The sequence below is a fragment of the Gracilinanus agilis genome, chromosome 4, assembly GCF_016433145.1.
Source record: "Gracilinanus agilis isolate LMUSP501 chromosome 4, AgileGrace, whole genome shotgun sequence".
Taxonomy (NCBI): Eukaryota; Metazoa; Chordata; class Mammalia; order Didelphimorphia; family Didelphidae; genus Gracilinanus; species Gracilinanus agilis.
The window spans coordinates 242,529,283-242,552,241 of NC_058133.1; the positions used below are offsets into that span (position 1 = coordinate 242,529,283).

Consider the following 22,959-nt stretch of genomic DNA (forward strand, 5'->3'; position numbering starts at 1 on the left):
GATGATAACCACTTAACATCAGTTTGTTACAATATACTTTCATAATCATGGAATGATCTGATTTGGTACTTTATTTTACACATACATTTTTTAAAGTTAGAGGCTTCCTACTAACACAGGAAAGCATTTTATTCTTGTCAGTCTCTAAACTACATACTATTTACATTCTTTCTAGCTTCAATCATAGTATGTCTATTTTATAAGCTGGGAGTCTTATCCATTTTTTGACTTCAATTATCTAGATATTGGTGACTACTTGGGCCTAAACCTCTATGGCTACTTGAATCATTATATTAAAGTATGATAACAAGATAGATTCCATGGTTGTAGTTAAGTGTTTGCTTTGAGACCTGGTAGAGCTAAGTTCAAGTCCTACTTCATATATATATGTGTGTGTGTGTGTGTGTGTGTGTGTGTGTGTGTGTGTGTGCGCGCGTGTGTGTGTGTATACACGCACACACACGCGCATGCGCACACAAACACACGCACACACACACACATGGTATGATCATAATTTGAATCACTGTGGATGGCTGTAGAAAATGTTCTCTACACCAATGAAATCACAGATTCAGGACAAAATCAATAGGCTTCATAGAAGAGTAGAAAAACATGCCTTCAAACTTGTTGCTAGAATTCCAATGTTGCGTTTTTTAAAATAAAAGGTGTTAACCTTTATAATGAATTATATTATAGAACTTAAACGTTCATTCGAATAGAGGGAAATTACCTAAGGATTTTAGAGGAAGGGGCAAATAATCATTTAGTTGACATGGCAATGGAAATAGAATAGATTAACAGATTATCCCCAATAAGTGGGAATTAAGGGTGATTGCAGGGCTAGGATTCTCAAATGTCTGGTAGGGGTTTGGAACTATCATATAAGAAGGAAATGGTAATTAATGTTTCACATTCTCCACAGTGGCTATTCTGATCTTCAACAGGGAATTCATGCCCACTGAAACTATACTAATTTAATCAAAAGATGTTTGTCTTTTCATTTGATGAAAAGGTTTTGAGTGCTTTCACAGACATTCATGACACTGTTAGGATTTTTTCTTTATTATGTCTTCTCTTATGTCTAAAAAGATTGGAACTTTGACTGAATGCTTTCCCACATTCATGACATATATAAGGTTTCTCCCCAGTGTGGATTCTCCGATGTTGAATAAGAATTGAGCTTCTGCTAAAAGCTTTTGCACACTCATCACATTCATAGGGTTTTTCTCCACTGTGGATTCTCTGATGAAGAATAAGGGCTGAGCTTTGACTGAAATTTTTACCACATTCATCACATTTATACTGTTTTTTACGAGAGGGAGTTCCCTGCCTTCTTTTGAATTTACCATCACTTTCACAGGATTCTCTGAATTTTAAAACCTGGGGAACATTCATATTGAGCGTGCCAGAAATACTACCACGTGACTCGATATCAGAAGAAATCTGCTTTGGAGCCAGTTCTACATTTTCCACTCTGGTATCATCACCTGAAACAACAAACAAAAAATGAAATATCTGTTCTCTGTGCTATGAGGGGCACATGATGATCTAACTGAAATATAAATGTTCTAGGAATTAATGGCTTGTAAATATCTGTAAAATATGTCACCACGGTATGAGAGAAAGGGAAAGCAAGTCAGAAGATTTTGGGGGAGGGAAAGGAAAAAGAGTGCAGGAATAGCTGATCCAGATAATGAAGTCAACATATGAAGGGTAGAGTTATAACTGTAATGTAACACAAGAAAATGATGAAAAGTCAACAGTTTAGAAAAGGCACAAAATATATTGAAAAAATACTACTTTAAATAATTGGCCAAATGGAAAAAGACGAATTTTAATTTAAAAAATTAACTGAAGAAATTAATTTCTTTAAAAATAGAGTTGGTCAAGTGGAAACTAATGACTCCATGAGACTTCAAGAAACAATAAAACAAAATCAAAACAATGAAATAGGAGAAAATATGAAATATTTGACTGGAAAAAACTGACCTGAAAAATAGATCCAGAGGATCTATTTAAGAATTATTGGGCTACCTGAAAGCCATGATCAAAAAAAAAAGAAAAGAAAGAAATTTGACATACTCTTTCAAGAAATTAACAAGGGACTGGAGGAATTCCATGTGAACTGGAAAGACCTCCAGGAATGATGCAGAGCAAAAGGAACAGAACCAGGAGAACACTGTACAGAGACTGATACATTATAACACAATCAAAAGTAATAATCTTTTCTACTAGCAGTAATGCAATGACCTAGGACAATCCAGAGGAACTGAGTCCACATCCAGAGAAAGAACTGTAGAAACAGAAATATATTAGAAAAATATGTGATCAATCACATAGTGCAAAAGGGATATAATTGGGTTTTTGATGTTAAAGGATTGCTCTACTGCAGATATGAATTACATGGAAATAGGTTTTGAACAACAGCTTTGGGAGGGGGAAGGAAAGGAGGGGGGGAATCATGAATCATGTAACCACGGAAAAATATCCTAAATTTAAAAATTAAAAATAAAAAAAGGGGGGGGGGTGAAGAAATTATCAAGGAAAACTACTCTGATATAGAACCAGAGGATAAACTTTAATTTGATGTAAGAGAAGTAAAAACTTGTAACCAAATGTAATTTCCTATTTTACATCCAGAGGATAAAAAAAATGGAATCTACAAATCATCTCTTGAAAGAGATCTCAAAATGAAAATTCCCAGGATATTAAGCCAAATACAAGAGCTCCCAGGTAAAGGAGAAAATATTGTAAGTATGCAAAAAGAAATAATTCAAATATTATAGAGCCAAAGTCAGATAATATAAAAGTTGGCAGCTTCTACAATAAAGGATAAAGTAGTTTGATTGTGATTTACTGGAGGGCAAAGGAACTAGGATTATAATCAAGAATAACCTACCCCAGGGGCAGCTGGGTAGCTCAGTGTATTGAGAGCCAGGCCTAGAGACAGGAGGTCCTAGGTTCAAATCTGGACTGAGATACTTCCCAGTTATGTGACCCTGGACAAGTCACTTAACCCTGTTGCCTAGCCATTACCACTCTTCTGCCTTGGAACCAATACACAGTACTGATTCTAAGAAGGAAGGTTAGGGTTTAAAAAAAAAAAAAAAAGAATAACCTACCCCCAAAAACTGGGGGAAAAAATGGGCATTTAAAGAAATTTATTGATTTTCAAGCAGCCCTGATAAAAATCCAGAACTGAAAAGAAAACTTGACTTCCAAATAGAAGACTCAAGAGAAACATAAAAAGGTAAACAGGAGGGGGCAGCTGGGTAGCTCAATGGAGTGAGAGTCAGGCCTAGAGACAGGAGGTCCTAGGTTCAAACCCGGCCTCAGCCACTTCCCAGCTGTGTGACCCTGGGCAAGTCACTTGACCCCCATTGCCCACCCTTACCAATCTTCCACCTATGAGACAATACACCGAAGTACAAGGGTTAAAAAAAAAAAAGGTAAACAGGAAAGAAAAATCATAAGGAATTCAATAAGGTTAAACTGTTTTTACTCTAACATGGGAAAATGGTGATTAAAACTTCAAAGAACTTTATCATTATCAGGACAGTTAGGAGTATACATAGACAAAAGGCACTGGAGAAAGTTGATATTGATGGGAGATTTCAAAAAGTAAAATTAAGTTGTAAGAAAGAAAAGAGCACTGGGAGAAGGGTGTGGGATAAGGCTTGTAGGTGATGCAAATACCTTACTCTCATTGTAATTAGCTCAAAGTGGAAATAACAAATACACTAAGTTGGGTAGAGAATATATTAGCTTCCAGGAAAATAGGAGGGAATAGAAGATGTGAGTTTCAAAATTAATATCCAACATCCTAAGTATTATATTTAATAAGATTTATTAATAATAGCTAGCATAAAAAAGCTAGAGCAAAAAGCCACCTTTCTCAGCCCAGCACTTGGGTGGAAAAAGAGGAAGAGGAAGAACTTATAGCAAACTATATACAAAACCTGACCACACAACATGGTGGAGAGGTCAAAAGGAATTCTGGGAAATGTAGTTCAAAAGGTTTCAAGATTTTCTAACTATACAAAGGGAAGGCAGGTTGGGGGGATACAGTGGACAAAAGCAAATACTTTTGAAATGAGGACAGAGAGAAGTATAAACAGGAAAATAGAATGGAAGTTAGTACTCATAAATATGGTTAAAAAATCCTCAATTAAATATCATATTGGAAATCCTGAAAAGGATCTCTCAAGGGAGAGATTAATGCATTTGAAAGTAAGAAAACTTTTGAATTAGCACATGTGAAAGGGAATTCTTTATTCTCTTTGTCTATTTTGAATTAACACTTAGTTAACTGCTTATTTAACCCCGACTTAACTCCTACTTAACACTTTGTCATCAAGTAAGAGAATTCACAAATCACTCACTTGGAGAGCTCCACCCTTTTAACCCAATCAATCAGAAACTTGTGAATCCCACTATAAAAGTTGACAACTTCAGAGGATGAGAAGTGGATTCCACAGACACTGCCCTTCTGGGCAGTGCTAGACAATTTAGAAGCTGTGATTGGCCCCTGTGAAGAGGGGAAGGGACAAGAAGTGACTATAAAAAGCCCTGAACTTCTTGGGTTGGAGGTTGGCTTCAGGAGTCGTCATCCTCAACAAGTCATCTTCAGCAAGTCTTTGGAGTCATCTTCAACTGGTGACCTGCCTCTTGGCCCTCCTTCCCTAACTTTGGTGAGTGAATAGCTGGTTTTCCTTTCCTGGCTTCTGGAGAGAGATTAGTTCTGGAGAGACTTTCCCCTCTTGGGGGAGGCCGAGTTGGTGGAACACAGAGACGTCCTGTGGAGGATTAATAAATCCTGGTGGGTTGAGCAAGATTTAGTGTGAAAGACTAAACATCTTTTCTATCCATCTTTTTGTATTTCTCAACTTTCACTCTCTGCACCTATTTTGTAAATAAGAGCTATTAATAGTGATTTTGACTTGAGCTATAATATTTTAAATTGATGACCACCATCTTATTTAGACTTCTCACGTATTTAGTCAAACACTAAATTTAATCCTTACACACAACAAAGAGCTGGTTTGGGGGTAAAAAACAATAAAATAGACAAACCATTGGTTTGTTAACTGGGGGATTTTCATAGCAAAGATATTGGAGTGGTTTGCCATTTCCTTCTCCAACTCACCATACAGATGAGGAAACCGAGGTAAAAAAGGGTTAAATGACTTGCCCAGAGTCACAGAGGCAGTAGTTTTCTGACCTGGATTTGAACTCTAGATTCTTAAGATCTATCCACTGGGCTGCCTAACTGCCCAAAATTATTGGTTAATTTGATTTAAAAAAAAATGAAGAAAAACAAATTACCAGTATCAAAAGTTAAAAGGGTAAACTGACCACAGAGGAAATTAAAGCAAGCTATTTTGCCCAATTATATGCCAATAAATCTAACAATCTAAGTGAAATGGATGAATATTTACAAAAATATAAAATATCCAAATCAACAGAAGAGGAAAAAGAATATTTAAATAACATTATCTTAGAAAAAGAAATTGAACAAGCCTCAATAAGCTCCCAAAGGAAAAAAAAAACCTCAGACAAGATGGATTTATAAGTAAATTTTACCAAACATTTAAAGAACAATGAATCCCAATACTATATACACTATTCTGAAAAATAGGTAAAGAGATCCTACCAAACTCCTTTTTCTCTTTCTTTTTTTTTTTTTTAAACCCTTACTTTCCATCTTGGAGTCAATACTGTGTATTGGCTCTAAGGCAGAAGAGTGGTAAGGGCTAGGCAATGGGGGTTAAGTGACTTGCCCAGGGTCACACAGCTAGGAAATGTATGAGGCCAGATTTGAACCTAGGACCTCCCATCTCTAGGCCTGGCTCTCAATCCACTGAGCTACCCAGCTGCCCCTGGTTGGGGGGGGGGGTGTTAAATAAAATACTAGCAAGGAGATTACAGAAATATATCACGAAGAACATATACTATGATCTGATGAAACTTATATCAGAAATGCAGGGCTGGTTCAATATTAAGAAAACTATCAGCATAACTGACTATATCAATAACATTATCAAGAAAAATCATACAATTATCTAACAGAATATAACACTCATTCCTATTACAAATGTTACAAAGCAGAAACCTCTATCTAAAACCATCAGCAAATGATGAGGATAGCTGGAAGCTTTCCCAATAGGATGAGAGGTAAAACAAGGATGCCCATTATCAATGCTATTGTTCAGTATTGTACTAGAAATGGTAGCTAGAGCAATAAGAGAAGACAAAGAAACTGAAGGAATTAGAATAGGCAATGAAGGAACTAAACTATCATTCTTTTCAGATGATATGATGGCATACTTAGAGAACTAACTAAAAAAACAGCTGAAATAATTAACAATTCCAGCAAAGTTGTAGGATATAATATAAACCCACAAAAAATCATCAGCATCCCTATCTATTACCAATAAAGTTTGGCAGCAAGAGATAGAGAAATTTCATTTAAAATAACCTGAGATAATGTAAAATATTTGGGAGTCTATCTACCAAGACAAACCCAAGAACTATATGAACACAAATGCAAAACACTTTTCACAGAAATAATATCAGATCTAGACAATTAGAGAAATATTAAATTGCTCATTATATTCATATGTCATCATATAATAAAAATGACAATTCTACCTAAATTAATTTACTTATTCAGTGCCATACTAATCAAACCAAAATTATTTTACAAATCTTGAAAAATAATTCACAAATAATTAAAAAACAATTCATTTGGAAGAAAAAAAAGTCAAGAATATCAAGGAAATCAGAAAAAAATATGAAGGAATGTGGAAAGGTAGCCTAGCAATACCAGATCTCAAACAATATTACAAAGCAGTAATTATTAAAACAATATGATACTGGCTAAGAAATACAGTAATATGACCACGGTAATCCAGTGTTTGAAAAACACAAAGATCCAAGCTTTTAGGACAATTAGTATTGGACAAAAATTTCCGGGAAAACAAGAAAATAGTTTGACAAAAACTAGGTATAGACCAAAATTTCACACCATATACCAAGATAAAATCAAAATAACTACATGATTTTGACATAAAGGGGTGATATCATTAGCAAAAGTAGGAGTAAAGAGAATATTTTTTCTGTTGGATAAGGGAAGAATCTATAAACAAACATGAGAGAGGAAAGCATTATGGGCTGTATATTGAATAATTTTGATAACATTAAATTTAACTTTTTTCACAAAAAAAAATAATGTAGCCAAGATCAGAAGGAAAACAGAAAACTGGGGGAAAGTTTTTATAGCAAGTGTCTCTGATAAAGGCCTCATTTCTCAAATATATGAGGAACTAAGACAAATTCATAATGGTCAAAGAATAAAAACAGGCTATTTTTCAGAAGAAGAAATAAAAACTGAATGTTCTAAATCACTATTGATCATGGAAAAGCAAATAAAAACTCTGAGATATTATCTCACCTATCAGATTGGCTACTATGATGGAAAAGGAAAATGACAAATATTAGAAAGAATGTGGAAATTGGGATCCTTTTGATGGAGTTGTTGAATCAGTTATTGAATGATTGAATCAAAATAGTTCTGGAGAGGAATTTGGAAATGCTCCCAAAGGGCTATAAAACTGTGCAAACCCTTTGACTAAGCATTACTACTACTACTAGGTCTGTATCCCAAAGAAAAAAATTTTTTTAAATGGGGGAAAGGACTTAGATAGTAAAAAAGACTTGTAGATTTGACTGAAAAGGCAGTGTGGTATAGTTAAAAAAAAAAAAAAGCACTACATTTAGAATCACTAGATGGGTTTGTGTGGAGTGGAATTCTGGGGCAGGGCTCGTTCCCCCATGAATCACTCTAATGAGCAGACCAGAGCCAGAGTTTGTGTGTGTGTGTGTGGGGGGGGGCACAGAGTGAGAAAACACTGCCTGGGGAGAGGCAGCATCCTCACAGGAAGAAGGGGGGGGGGGTTTTGGGGGAAAGAGCAAGGGAGAGAGAAAGAGAGTGGCTCCATAGTCTGAGAGACCTCAGAAGTAGTGGGCATGGATGCCCAGATTTACTCAGATTTCATAGGGATCCAACACAATGCTATCTCCACTTTCCCATCATCTGTATCTTATTCTACCCTCCTTTTAGCCTTCTTCATCTTTCCCCAATGCTTCTGAGTGTCTTTTTTTTTTATCTTCCAACATTTCCAAGAGTATGGGAATATTTCTTAGGCTTGCAATTTTTAGTTGAGTCAGGTTTTAAGCCTGTCCAAGGATTTGCAACAATTCAAGCTGAAACACTCTTTGAAACATTTCTCAGGCTATATAGCATTGCTTAGGACATGTATTTAAGATTATAACTGGTAAGTTTTGATATTTCTGTCCTAGGAATTAGGACATTCAAATCTCTTCACATGGGAAAGAAAGGGGGGAGGCTCTTTAGCCACATTTGAGAAGAATATCAAAAGGCCTATACTATTATATATATATATATATATAGTTGGGGAGGGGGGTTCTTCTACTCTTCAAAAGGAGAAATTGCTTATGCCACAATTTGTTCAGCCATTCCCCAACTGAAGGGCATACCCTCATTTTCCAGTTTTTTGCCACCACAAAAAGCACAGCTATAAATATTTTCGTACAAGTCTGTTTATCTATGATGTCTTTGGGGGTACAAACCCAACAATGGTATGGCTGGATCAAAGGGCAGGCATTCTTTTATAACCCTTTGAGCATAGTTCCAAATTGCCAGCCAGGATGGTTGGATCAGTTCACAAGTCCACCAGCAATATGCTGGTGATGGAATACTATTGTGCTCAAAGGAATAATAAACTGGAGGAATTCCATGTGAACTGGAAAGACCTCCAGGAATTAATTGATGCAGAGTGAAAGGAGCAGAGCCAGAAGAACATTGTACACAGAGACCAATACATTGTGGTAAAATTGAATGTAATGGACTTCTGTACTAGCAGCAATGCAATGACCCAGGACAATTCTGAGGGACTTATGGAAAAGAATGCTACCCACATTCAGAGGAAGAACTACAGGAGTGGAAACAGAAGAAAAACAACTGCTTGAACACATGGGTTGAGGCGGACATGATTGGGGATGTAGACTCGAAACTACCACACCAATGCAACGATCAACAATTTGGAAATAGGTCTTGAACAATGACACGTTAAAACCAGTAGAAATGTGCATCAGCCATGTGGGGGGAGGGGGTTTCTGGGGGGGGTGAAGGGGAAAGTAAGAGCATGAATTATGTAACCATGTTAACTTTTTTAAAAAATAAATATTAATAAATGTTTTTAAAAAAGGAGAGATTGCTATCTCCTAGTGGAGGGTACCTAACTTTATTATTTTTCTATAGAAAGTTGGCACAATCTATTATTATTAATACTAATCAATGTATATTGGGGAATAATGCAAATTTCATCCCACACAATCCTACTGATTTTCACTTCAAAGTTTGCATTACTGCCCCTCCCAATGGCCTTCTCTATTGTAGAGCCGAAGCATTGCATCTGTTTCAGCATCTTCTGCTTCCTTAAAATTCTAGGAACCTTCTGGTCAGGATGAGGTTTTTGAACTACAATATGCATATTCAGAATAAAACAGGGTACCAAGCAAGGTATAAGAATACAGACAATAATGATTATGACTGGAACAACATGTGTTGTTCATCAAACATTGAGTCTCAAATTAATTGATCCAATTCATATTCTTATTATAGCTACCCACCAGAAAAGAGATTCTACACTGACAGCTATCTCATTTCTAGCCTTAAATTTATCTGGGATTCCTCTGGGTACTCCAATAATATCTAAATATGCTGAGGTATGAGGTATGAGTATGAGTTGAGCCCTAAAGGGCATTTCTTTTTAGTCTTGTTTTGCCTTCATTCTGGGTTTGATTCAGATACACTACAATAAAGGGAATAGCCAATTTCACTAGAGTACATATACCAATCCAAATTACCAAAACGTTTCTCAGCATAGGTTCTCCACAGGACCACCAGAGATTAGCCCTTGGTTTGTTCAGGTTAGAAAAATTCAGACATATAAGTCAAATCCCAAATATGTAAACACCCCATCTGTTGAGGGGCAGAGATACCTCCTGCATGTCATGAAATACATGCTGAGTGTTCCCAAGAACCTTACCTCTCACTGAGAGCATTCTCTTAGTTCCCAGAGTTGTGGGAGGGAATAGGGATGACAGTGCTTTGCAGTGTTCTGGGGTCAGCTGCTTAAAGACTTTAACCATGCATTTGAATTTGAGTTGGTCTCAAACTTATCTAGCCCCATCGGAAATGGAGCAATATGCACTCTAGGCCTTCTCCTTGCACAGATGTAACAGTTTGATTTTCCCAAGTTACTAGCAGTATATCTGATCCATTCCCATCAGGAATTAGTGTCAGTATATCCTGTTTCTATCTTAATGACTCATCTTAAACACTCAGCAGTTGATACATTAGGTTCAACCCAGAGACCTCCTGGAAAAGCCATAGGCTGAATATTTTTTGATGATATCATTTTGCTGCTGGGGTAATCAGAAATTTACCAAAAATAGTCATATCCGTATCTTTGAATTCATACCAACCTGCCCATCCTTCCTTAAAGTTTATAACAGTTAAGAATGGGCTGGTAGATGTTAAAAGCATTCTTGGCTTTTCAAAACAGCGCCTATCACAATATTAAAAATTCCAACAACCACAATTCTTTGTCTCACTTCCATTCTCAAAAATGGGGATCAAAATATAACTATGTCCCTCTCCTATACAGAGTCTGTATATGTCCCATCCTTATTCTCAATAGGGGATCTGTAAATTCTGTCTTATCCCTGTTCTCAATAGGGAGTCTGTATAATATGTCCCTCTCCTATATGGAGTCTATATAATATGTCTTACTCCTATCTTGCTATCTTGCTATCTCCTAGTGGAGGGTACCTAACTTTATTATTTTTCTATAGAAAGTTGGCGCAATCTATGATTATTAATACTAATCAATAAGCCAATAGGGAGTCTGCAAATTCTCTCTTTTTCAATAATAGGGGTCAAAATATAAAACAGAAAATATTAGTATGAGAAAAGGGGCCCTCTTTCACCTTACATTATAAAAATAAACCAAAAAAAATTCCAATCCATAAGTAAATGTCCTTGAGTTCAGAGAGCTCTTGGCAGCCTCTTCAGGCTATCAGTCTTCTCAAAGTAACAGTTCAGTTTGCTGCAGCCTTTCTCACAGTCAGCTTCGAAGGCTAGTCAACAGAGGTCTCAGCCATCCAGGCAGTCAGGGGTTTTGAGTCCAAGGTAACTGGATCTCCAGCATCAACTTGGTGAGTTATTTCTTTAAATCTTGGCCAACTTCTCACTAGAGCCAGTTGGCTCTGGAAGTCGGATAAGCCTCTATCCAGGATGTCAAATGATCTACTACAATGAGAAAGTACTTTGCTGTTCCAATTGGTAGCATCTCAGTAAAATCCACCTGAATATTTTGAAATAGCTAAAGTCCTGGAGCCCTTCCCCCATGGGATCAGTTTCTAAAAAAAAATTTAGTTATGTCCAAACATTCAATTCTCTACCTATTATTCATTTTGTAAGGGGTAAAAATTAAAGTTTGGACTAAATTTATGAGAAATGTGGTTGCCATAATTATTACTCAAGTCAGAATGACTTTTTATGGTAGTTTATTTACAAAAGGAGAAAGTGTGAAAGTAAGGAAATCAGAGAGAGAGAGTAGGTAATTACTCCTGCCTGGTCAAAACCAGGCAGGGCTTCAGAGACCCTAGCAAAGAGGGCCCAGAGGTAAATTAAACAAGGGTTTTAGCCTCATGGCCTCCTCCAAGAGAAGGGGCCTTTCCAGAGGCTATTACCTCTCAGAAAAGCCAGGAAAGGGAGTCAGTCTTTTTCACTCACCCAGGAGAAGTAGTTGTTCTAAGGGAAATATCGAAGAGCAGTCCTAGGTCCCAAGCCAGAGCTCCTTCAAGGTCGAGTTGAAGGTGAAAGATCTGGTAATAGGAAGTTCTTGAGTCACTTCCTGTGCCTTCCTTCCACTTTATGTGGCCCAATTACAGATAAAGCTTTGCTTAGGACTGCCCAGGGAGCAGTCAATTCTGATTCATCACCCACTATCACACATGGTGGGACACAGACCTCCCCATACTTAAAGATAAGTGGGGTATATACATTCCTGGTGATTAAATCTAAAAATGGGCAGGGGAGAGTTAATCCCATCTTCACAATTTCAAATCTCAGTAGGAACTCACAGTTCTCTCACCTTAATTAAGTACATTAATCTTATATGGAATCTTATACAACTGATTAACAATTTTTTTTAACCCTGAATCACTTTACAGTCATTTCACACAATTCCACAAGATACATTTCATAATTATTTGTGATTTTTCCAAAATCCATCAATCTTAAAATTAATCCTATTTAAAATCCAAATCAAATTGGGGATCACTCTCCTTTCTCTACCCTACCTCAGTGGCCAGCTAAAAGAGGGGAAAAGGAACAATATTGAGCAGATCTTTTTGCTTTTGCCCTCTATTATAGGTTAAGGGTAAAGTTCCTTTTTCACTTATTTAGATGGTGTTAAAGTTTAAGATGTCTAAAAATTCACGCTTCTTTTTGAATCTCTCAAATACATTCTCTTGTCTGTCTGCTCTTTCATTTTCCAGAATGATGGGGGACAGAAACAGATTTATCTCAAAATCACTTAGTTTACTTTTCCCAACACACAACCCAGAGTCACAAACAACAAAAACAGATAACAAATGATTAACATAAACCTTGAAAGTATGCCTCAAAATCAGTGTTGGGTGATGGGGACAAGAAAATTTCTCTCCTTTTATCCCAATCATGATAAGTCTCATCTTACAAAGCTTAGTTTCTAGGGGGGGAAGGGGTAGATAAAGGAAGATCTTTTCTCCTATATCTTTCAGGAAAGTGTTTTCTACTTCCTGATTTCCACCTTCAATATTATCAAAGGCTCTGAATGAGGGTCTTCAAAGAGCTCCTGACTCCTTCAGTCCTCCATCTCAGAGAGGAAGTAAATTCTCTGCTCTTTTTCTCATTTTAGGGCACTTCTTTTTTCAGTATTCTTCCTTGCCACAGCTGTAACATGTAAAGGGGGCACAAACTTCTCACTGACCATCTTTTTCTTTCTTCCTGGAACTCTTTCTTCTCCTAATGTCCTTCCTTCTTCCTCACTTCCTCTTTCACAATCTTTTTAAATTCAGCATATTCATCAGTTTGTTTCATGACTTGGGAGTATAATGTTTTTCATTTCTTCTTTTTCTCTCCTTACATATACTAACTAGGCTGGCTGTAATGATTCATTTAATAGCCTGAGTGGTCACTCTTAAATCTTCTGAAGTTTTCTATAGATATCTGGCTAGGAATTGGTCATGAAGAATTTTAATACATTTTGTCCAAAAGGCTCAGTCATATCTAAGCCAGAATATTTGCTAAATAAATCTTAGTTGATTTAGAAATTATTCAGTGGAGTTCTTGTCCTTCTTCTGTTTTGCCTCATATATCTTATTTAGATTCTGACTTCAAGGTACTGCTGTCCTTATCCCCTGAATTATCATTTTCCTAAGTTCCCTCAGGTTTCTCTGATCAGTTGTGTTGTTACGGTTCCAGTTAAGAGTTTTGAAGGGGGCATTTCTGTTCACCTCTCGGTTCACTTGGGAGTATGGAATGCTCATGGTCCCAGACCCTTTTAGCAGCTTGCCTAAGCTGATCTGTCTCCTCCTTTGAAAAGAGGTGGTACAAAATTGACATCATTTCAGTCCATGTATGACCTGGTCCCAGAAATTGGTTAAATTGCTCTGCTAGCCCAATTGGGTCCTCCAACAGGTCTTTCATTTCTCTCTTAAATTTCTGAACCTCAGAGGTGCTGATAGGGGTGTTAATATAGCCTAGCCCCTGTTCTACTGGCACTTTCTTTTGAGTGGATACTGCTTAATACATTCTCCAAAAAAGAAAATCATCTGGTCTTCTAGTAACCTCTTAACTTCTCTGTTTACATGTTCATAGAGGTCTTGCAGAAGAGTAGCTGCTGTCTTTGCTTCTGCTCTGGGTTTTGGCAGTGGGGGAGCCTATGGAACTATTGGTGCCACAAGAGGCACTAATACTGGCTCTGGTTCTATTTGGGGTACCAGTGCTGGCACAGGAAGCATAAGAAGAGTAAGTGGCACTTGGGGAGCAGGAGGAATCAGATATGGGGAGGAAGAGATTCTAATGGATCCCAAGTCTTCTCTATCTCTTCTCATGATTCCTTTTCCTTCTCTGCTACAGTAATTATTACAGCCAATGCTCTGTTTCCTTCTGCCTTTTCTCTAATCACTAAAGTTTCTATCTCTGGCTGCCTTAATGCAGCAGATGCTCTCTCCTTATCACTTTTAAATTCTTTCTTATTAGCAGATGAATTTAGGTTCTCACATACAGTATAAACTATGGATTTCATGTCAAGAGGAATTTTTCCAAGCTTTCAATTTAGCCCTTATAGAACCCATTTTCATCTTCAAATTTCCCTAATTAGAAATCCCCTTTCTCCTGTATTGACTCTTTCTCTGAAGCTCCACACATACAAAGAAGCACTTCGTCCTGTTCTCAGCTGTTTTCCTCACAGAGATACGGAACCATGGTAATAAGGACTCCCATTCACTTTGCTTGGTCTTAAAAAGCCTCCTGGATTCTGCCAGTCACCTGTTCACACACAAGCTTAGAGAGAAGACACCTCCCCCCAGGTTTGTTGTTCATACTCACGCAAAATGAATGGTCCCCACATTAGAAGTATTGGCTCCAGTCTTTTCTCTTGCATCTGTCATTCCCTATCTGCTCTCTTGCTTGTGGGGGTTTTTAGAAGCATACAGGATTCAGAATTGCCCAAACGGGTAAGTTGAGGCACTCCTATCATTCTAGAATCCTGGACAAGCCTCCATCTGTGTGGAGTGGAATTCTGGTGGGGCTCATTCCCCCATCAATCACTCTAATGAGCAGACAGGAGACTTGATGCTGGCAGAGTTCACATGGCTTTATTCAGAGGTGGCTGGGGGGGATGAGGGGGAGGAGGAGGGGAGCACATAAGAGTGCAGGAACACTGCCTGGAGAGAGGCAGCATCCTTATGGGAAGATGAGGGCCAAGGGGAAGGGAACACTGCCTGGGGAGAGGTAGTATCCTCATGGGAGGGGGGAGGGGAAGAGCAAGGGAGAGAGAGAAAAAGAATGGCTCCACAGTCTGAGAGGTCTCAGAAGTAGTGGGCACAGATGTCCAGATTTACTCAGATTTTATCCAACACAATGCTATCTCCACTTTCCCTTCATCTGTATTTTATTCTACCCTCCTTCTTCTATCCTCCTTAATCTTTCCCAATGCTTCCAATTGTCCTTTCGTCTTCCAATGTTTCCAAGCATATTAGGTTTGCATCCTTATGTTTGCAATTCTTAGTTGAGTCAGGTTTTTAGTGTCTGACCAAAGATTTGCAGCATGGCAACAATTCAGGCTGAAAACACTCTTTGAAACATTTCTCAGCTATAGCATTGCTTAAGACATTAAGATTATAACTTGTAAAATTTGAGATTTCTGTCCTAGGAATTAGGACACCCAAACCTCTTCCATGGGAAAAAAGAAAGCAGGACCTCTTTAGCCACGTTTGAGAAGAATATCAAAAGGCTGCTTAGGGAGCAGTTTTTTCCTATTCTTCAAAAGGAGAGATTGATATCTCCTAGTGGAGGGCACCTAACCACTATTTTTCTATAGGAAGTTGCCAATCTATGATTATTAATACTAATCAATGTATACTGGGGAATAATGCACAATTTCATCCCACACAGGTTCAAGTATTGGCTCTGTCAATTATTAGTGATGTGATCCTGGGGAAAAAAAACACTATATAACCTCGGAGTCCTCTTTCTCCATTTTAAAGTTAGCTAATATTACTTGTCCTTCAAGTAAAATACTCTGTAAACATGAACTATGAGCTTTATTATTATTATTTTTTTTTCTTTATTATTACTAAGTGGCTATGTATGCTGTCTGAGGAACTAAATATGAAAGAGGTGCTACGGAATCAAAGAGACACAAACATCCCACTTTTCAAAAAAGAGGAAGTAGATTTTTCAAAATTATGGCCTGTTCCCAGTAAGATTCCAGAACAGTTTATTAAAGGGATCATTTGTGAATTCCTAGAATGGGATGAAGCACTCACTAAGAGCCAGCACAGATACAATAACAACTAATTATGTCAGACATTTTTGGGAGGTAGTAAATCAGGGCAATGGTGTATACATAGCATATTTTAAATTTCAGTAAAGTATTTCATAAGGTGTTTCATTAACATTCATTGAAAAAATGGAGGGATATGAGGTAGAAGATGATACACTTAAAAGGATTCAAAAGTGTCTGATCAATTGAACTTCCAGTGTTAATTAATGGATTAATATCAACCTGGAGGAAAAAGTCTTAAGTGAAGTGTTCCAGGGATACGTACTGTTCTAGATAGCATACTTATCAAATCTGCAGAAGATATAATGCTGGAGAGGAGCAGATGATAAACCTGGATTAAAAAAAAAAAGCTTTAAAATAACAAACTAGGTGGCACAGTAGATAAAGTGCTGGGCCTGGAATCAGAAAGATCTAAATTCAAATCTAGCCTCAGACATTAGCTGTGTGATCCCAAACTTAACCTGTAAGGCTCAGTTTCCTCAACTATAAAATGGGGATAATAATAGTATCTACCTCCCTGGGCTATTGTGAGGATCAAATAAGTTAATATTTGTAAAGCAGTTAGCACAGTGCTTGGCACACAGTATAAATACTTATTTCCTTTCCTTCCCCTTAATAACACTAAATGTAAAGCCAGAGTTAATCTCATTTGGAAGAGATTTCAAAGACCATCAAGTCTAATCCATATCTGACCAAGAATCTGCTCTCCAAAATCCCAAATAAATGGTCATCTTGATCCCAGAGAGAGATTATTCAAAACTCCTTTCCCCAAAACAGCCCATTCCATTACAACAGCTCTAATTGTTAGGAAGTTTTTTCCCTTATCATGGAACAAAAGAGACCTTCCTGTAACTTCCACTCACTGCTCCTAGTTCTGCCCAAAAGAGTCAACTTTGGTTGCTCTGAAAGCAGTTCATGTTGTAAAGGCCTAGGAGCTATATTAGACTGCAAAATCAACCCAAGTCAGTGGGGTGATATAACAGTCAAAGGTGATTATGTGAATTAGTATAGTAATCAGAGTCAGAGAAATGGTTATCCAGTTATACTCTACTTTTGTCATACACAATCTGAAATATTGTGTTCAGTTCTGAAGCATCATATTTTAGATATTGATTAGTGAGGTCTTGTCCAGAGGAAAAATGATCAAGATAGAGGGATGATAACAGACAGATATTAATAGCTATTTTAAAATATGTTAAGAGTGGTCATGCAGAAAAGAAGCTAGACTTGTTTTGCTTGGCCCCCCTGAAGTCAGAACGAGAACCATTAGATGAAGGGCAGGAAGGCCCCACATGAGGAAAAATTCCCTAACAGTCAGATTTGTACCAAAATGCATTCAGTTACTTCAGAGGTTACTTAATTATTAGGGGATCTTTAAGCAGAGATTAAATCCTTACCTGAAGAGGATGTCCTAAAGAACATGATTTAGGTAGAGATTAGACTAAATGACCTTTAAAATGAAACCATGAAATAATAGAAGCTGGTATTAAAACCAATATTTGAAGTTTATAACTCTCCAAATGTTGAGAATGTCAACTTTATGCAGATGTGAAAAGTAAACAATTTATTTTAACAACAATCATTAACATTCCAGTCAAATTTTCTGCATTAAAATCATCCTTATTTATGGAATATAGCAGAATATTGAAGCAGAATATGAAATATAGCAGAATATTGTGTTAAGGGATGGGGATACAAAGACAAAACTGAAAAACTGTTCTTGCCCTCAAGGAGTTTACATTCTACTGAATTATCCCTCTCATATTCAACACACTCAAGTTCCTAACAGAACTCATTATCTTTCCTCAAAACCTACCCACATCCAAATTTTCCTGTTTCTGTCTTTCAGTCCTTCCAGTATCCCAAGTTAAAAATTAAAAGTCCACTCTTGACTCTTCCCTCTACCGCCACATTCAATTAGTTGTTAAGTCTTATCAGTTCTACTTCTATAACATTTCTTGCATCCATCCCTTAAAGCAACCACCTTGTTCACCCAGTTTTCAATCTCTCCCGCCTCCAATCCATTTTACACACAAATTCTAAATTAGTAAGGCACAGTTCTTATGCCATTTCTCTGTTTGAGAAGCCCCAATGGCTGTGGAAAAGGATTCTTCCACAATTCATTCAGAGCAAATAAGATGACCAATGTACTCTCCAGAGACAGGCCCTGGGAAAAATATGAAAACAGGAAAAAAACATGGGCAGGAATAAAGTTAGAAATAGCTATGGATGCCTTCTGGGATGAGGTTTTCAAAACAGAAATAGGTTGCTGAAAAATGGAAGGAAGTTCTCATGTGAAGGGTAACATATACTCTATAGTGGATACAAGGGGACCCAATGTATAAAAGCATGATGAAGTGGTCTAAAGCAATAAATCTAGCATGGAGGATAGAAACCAGAAAGATGTAAAATTAGATGTAAAAGATAATGAAAATCAAGGTAAGAAAAGGAGGATAGAAATCAGCAAAGGAAATGAATGAGGGAAATTATTTTAATAGCAACATGACAATGGCCAATGAAGAAGTTATAACAGAAGAAGTGACTGGTATGGTTGATGTCTATAAATGCTTATGCCTGGGGAAAGAAATAATTTTGACCCATTTTAACCGTCCATCCCACATAAAGAGTAATTCCTTACCACTTCGTCTTAGAGCGTGGAGTTCCCAAGATGCCCACTTGAGTTGGTTAACCATGGGCTGAACTTGGAGACTTAGAGACTCCTGATCTGCTCCTTGAAGTACTATCTCTTCCTGACTTTGTCGATGGAATGAGACCTGAAAACATTTAGATTTGGTTGGTGTTGTGAGCCTCATGGTAGTAATAAGAATACAAATCACAGAAAGAAAAGATCATAAGGAAAGGTATCTCAGGGACACAGAATGGAACAATGAGCATTTCATTCCTTTTCCTAGGACAATGGATAAACTATGGCAGGCAAGAAGAGAAAACAGTCAAAACAAACAACTATGTTTCCAACTAGGTAAAAGGGAGAAAGAAATTTGGAAAATCTACCCCCATTACTATATAACCCCCCCTTGTCATATGAACCTGCTCTCCTGGTCCATCAATCTCCCTTTCCAAATCTTCCAGCACAGTTACTGCCTCCTCTCCATTCTCTGGATGATGCTTTTGTACTAAGGTCTGGAGTTCTTTGGGCAGAATTGCCAGAAACTGCTCTAACACCAGCAACTCCAAGATCTGCTCTTTTGTGTGCATTTCAGGCCTCAACCACAGATGGCAAAATTCCCGGAGTTGACTAAGGGCCTCACGGGGCCCAGGTGAATCCTGGTAGCCAAATTGCCTGAAACGTTGCCGAAATGTTTCTGGGCTATAGCAGTTATTCCAGTGGAGGCTGGGTTCCTGCTCACAGGTGTGGATTTCCTCTTCTTCCATCTTCACTATCAGAATTCTATCTTGTTCATCTGGTGTTTGTGAAACCAGCATTGAAGCTTCCCTTACTTTTGCAGACATTCTTATTTAGAAGAGTTGATGCCAAGATGTGCTGAGATCTAATCTTCTCTCCTAGTATTGTGAAAGAAGTTATAAATACAAATTAAAAATCTTGCTAAGAACAAAGAATACCAAACTAAGTACATTTGAGCCTCTGTAACCATGAGGAATAGGTTCTAAGACCTACTATGGGTGGCTGAAATTGTGGATATAAGTAAATACCTGCTGTTAACCATAGGTAAGAGATCAGTGGATTACCTGTGGGGATATAACTACACTAGCAGCACCACTACTTTTGTGTTTTCAGGTCATATTACAGTAAATAAATAAAGGCTTCTTTTTTTTGTTTTGTTTTCATGTCTCCTAGTACTTTTTTTTAATTGTTTTTTTTTCATGGTCACATGATTCATGTTGTCTCCCTTCCCCCTCCCAGAGTTGATAAGCAATTCCACTGGGTTATACATGTATTATCACTCAAAATCTATTTCCATATTATTCATTTTTGTAATAGAGTAGTATTTAGAGTAGTATTTTAAAACCAAAATCCCACATCACATATAAAATCACAGGTTTTCTTCTGCATTTCTACTCCAACAGTTCTTTCTCTAGCTGCGGATAGCATTCTTTCTCATAATTCTCTCAGAATTGTCCTGGATCATTGCAATGCTATTAGTAGCAAAGTCTATTACATTTGATTGTCCCACAACGTTTCAGTTACTGTGTATAATGTTCTCCACATCAGTTCATGTAGGTCTTTCCAATTCTTAAAGAAATCAACCAGTTCATCATTCCTTCTAGCACAATAGTATTCCATTAACATCATCAACCAAAATTTGTTCAGCCATTCCCCAATCAAGGGACATTCCTTCATTTTCCAATTTTTTGCAAACACAAAAAGGAGAGTTATAAATATTTTTGTACAAACAGGTCCATTCCCATTTTTTTAAACTCTTTTTTGATACAAACCTAGTAGTGGTATTCTTTTAAAGCCCTTTGGGCATAATTCCAAATTGCCTTCCAGAATGGCTGGATCAATTCACAACTCCACCAGCAATGCATTAATTGTCCCAATTTTGCCACATCCCTTCCAACATTTATTATTTTCCTTTATTATCATATTGGCTAATCTGCCAGGTATAAGGTGGTACCTCATAGTTGTTTTGATTTGCATTACTCTAATCAGGAGGGATTTAGAATATTCTTTCTTATGATTATTGATAGTTTTGATTTCTTCATCTGAAAACTACCTATTCATATCTCTTGACCATTTGTCAACTAGGAAATGATTTGGTTTCTTGTAAATTTGACTTAGGTTCTTTATATATTTAAGAAACTAGACCTTTACCTGAGAAGCTTGCTCTAAAATTTTTTTTCCAGTTTATTGCTGCCCTTCTAATCTTGGCTGCACTGGTTTTATACTACAAAACCTTTAATTTAATATAATCAAAATTATTCATTTTCCATCTTGTAATGTTCTCTATCTCTTGTTTAGTCATTTATCTAGTTTACTTATAATATCACTCTTTATGTTTAAGTAAGGACATTCTTAAAGGCAATGAGATAATACTACAAAAAATATGAACAGTGATAACACTAGAGAAAAGTATTGCATAAAAGTGTGGCTATGGGGACGAGTCATGCACTAGGCTGGTGGACTTAATGTTATAGCCTGTACTTAACTGGTGGATGGTTTGATATTTGTGAGCCTTTTTTTTTTTTTTTAAATTTTCTCAATTTTTCCAAATTTTCACATTGATTTTTGTGGGTGTTGAACCTCAGGTAATTGAATCAATACTGAATTAGTGGATATAGGGACACAACTGTATTGCTTCTTGTCTTGACAGAGTCAAATTCTAGAATATAGTTTTCTATAAAGGAAAGAATTTTTAAAGAATCATGGAATTTTAAGTTTAAATGAACCATGTAAGTTAGTTATTTCAACCCCACCTAGCTAAATTTCAACCCCACCTATATTATCTCAAACAACTTGTCATCCAGTTTCTGCCTGAATGTCCTTAGTGATGAGAAATTCACTACCTCATGAGGAGTCAATTCCATTTTCAGACAGTTTTAATTAGGAAACTTTTCCTTATAACTATGATGAAATTTTTCTCCCACCCACTCTATTTAGTTCTACCTTGTAGATCCACAGAGAAGAAATTTAATTCTTACCTTTCACAGAGCCCTTAAAATATCTGAAGATCACAACTGTCTTAGGGTGTAATTGTGATTGACAGTAAATATCAATTTTCAAAATCACTTTTGAAACTTAACATCTATTAAAAGAAAGGAGAATATGTGAATAGGTGCTTGAACTATTTGGAGATTTCACCAAAAAAGAAATCTGAATTCCCTCATACAATAAAAAGAAATATGGAAAGGATTAACAGAATTGCAAATTACTTTCTCTAATATTTTCATCTTAGTTTTAACCTTAAAAAAGTGTACAGATACATAAAAATGAAGATCAGCTCATAATGACTCAAGAAAATCTGGAGGGGGGCAGCTGGGTAGCTCAGTGGATTGAGAGTCAGCTCTAGAGACGGGAGGTCCTAGGTTCAAATCTGGCCTAAGACACTTCCCAGCTGTGTGGCCCTGGGCAAGTCACTTGACCCCCATTGCCCACCCTTACCACTCTTCCATCTAGGAGCCAATACGCAGAAGTTAAAGGTTTTAAAAAAAAAAAGAAAAGAATAAGAAGAAAATCTGGAGTTGCAAGGATGATACTTGACAAAATTAAATTCTAACCATACAGCACTGAAAGATAAATGAGGAAATCATAACATACTAAGAGGTATAAGAAGGAATACCAATTTAGAATACTGCAAATTACATATCTAGAAAGATCTTCCAGAAAAGGAAAACTTAATAGATTAGGAATACAGTAGAGTTAAATTCAGTAGATAGTATATGCCAAAATTTATTTAGCCAACCCCCAAGTGATAGATACCCCAACTTCCAGTTCTTTGCCACCATAAAGAGAGTTGCTAAAATATTTTGGAACTTATAGGTTCTTTTCCTTTTTCACTGATCTCTGGAAATACCATTGCTGAGTTTAAGAGTACACATAGTTTTATAACTCTGTAGGCATAATTCCAAATTGTTCTACTGTGAAGATAGGATTAACTCTCCCCTTACCGATTTTTAGCTAAACAAATCAAGAACTTAAAGTACCCCTACTTGATACTAAGAGAGTTCACAAGTCACTTACTAGAGTAAGCTCACACCTCCAAAGGTCACTCCCTCCAAGGCCCGCCCCCTTGGGCAGTGAAAGACTGTGATTGGTTCCCATAAAGTGAGGGAG

The 22,959-nt window shown here is 37.0% G+C and overlaps 1 protein-coding gene across 1 annotated transcript; it reads right to left on the reverse strand.

The window, feature by feature from the left end:
- Nucleotides 1-1,035: 1,035 nt before the first annotated feature.
- On the reverse strand, nt 1,036-20,039 carry LOC123248016 (zinc finger protein 396-like). The gene is made up of 3 exons (XM_044677159.1): nt 19,254-20,039; nt 18,844-18,979; nt 1,036-1,487 (listed from the first exon to the last, which is right to left on the reverse strand). Exons 1-3 carry the CDS (start codon nt 19,674-19,676, stop codon nt 1,036-1,038), a joined length of 1,011 nt encoding a protein of 336 aa, XP_044533094.1. The 5' UTR covers nt 19,677-20,039.
- Between the last annotated feature and the right edge of the window lie 2,920 nt (nt 20,040-22,959).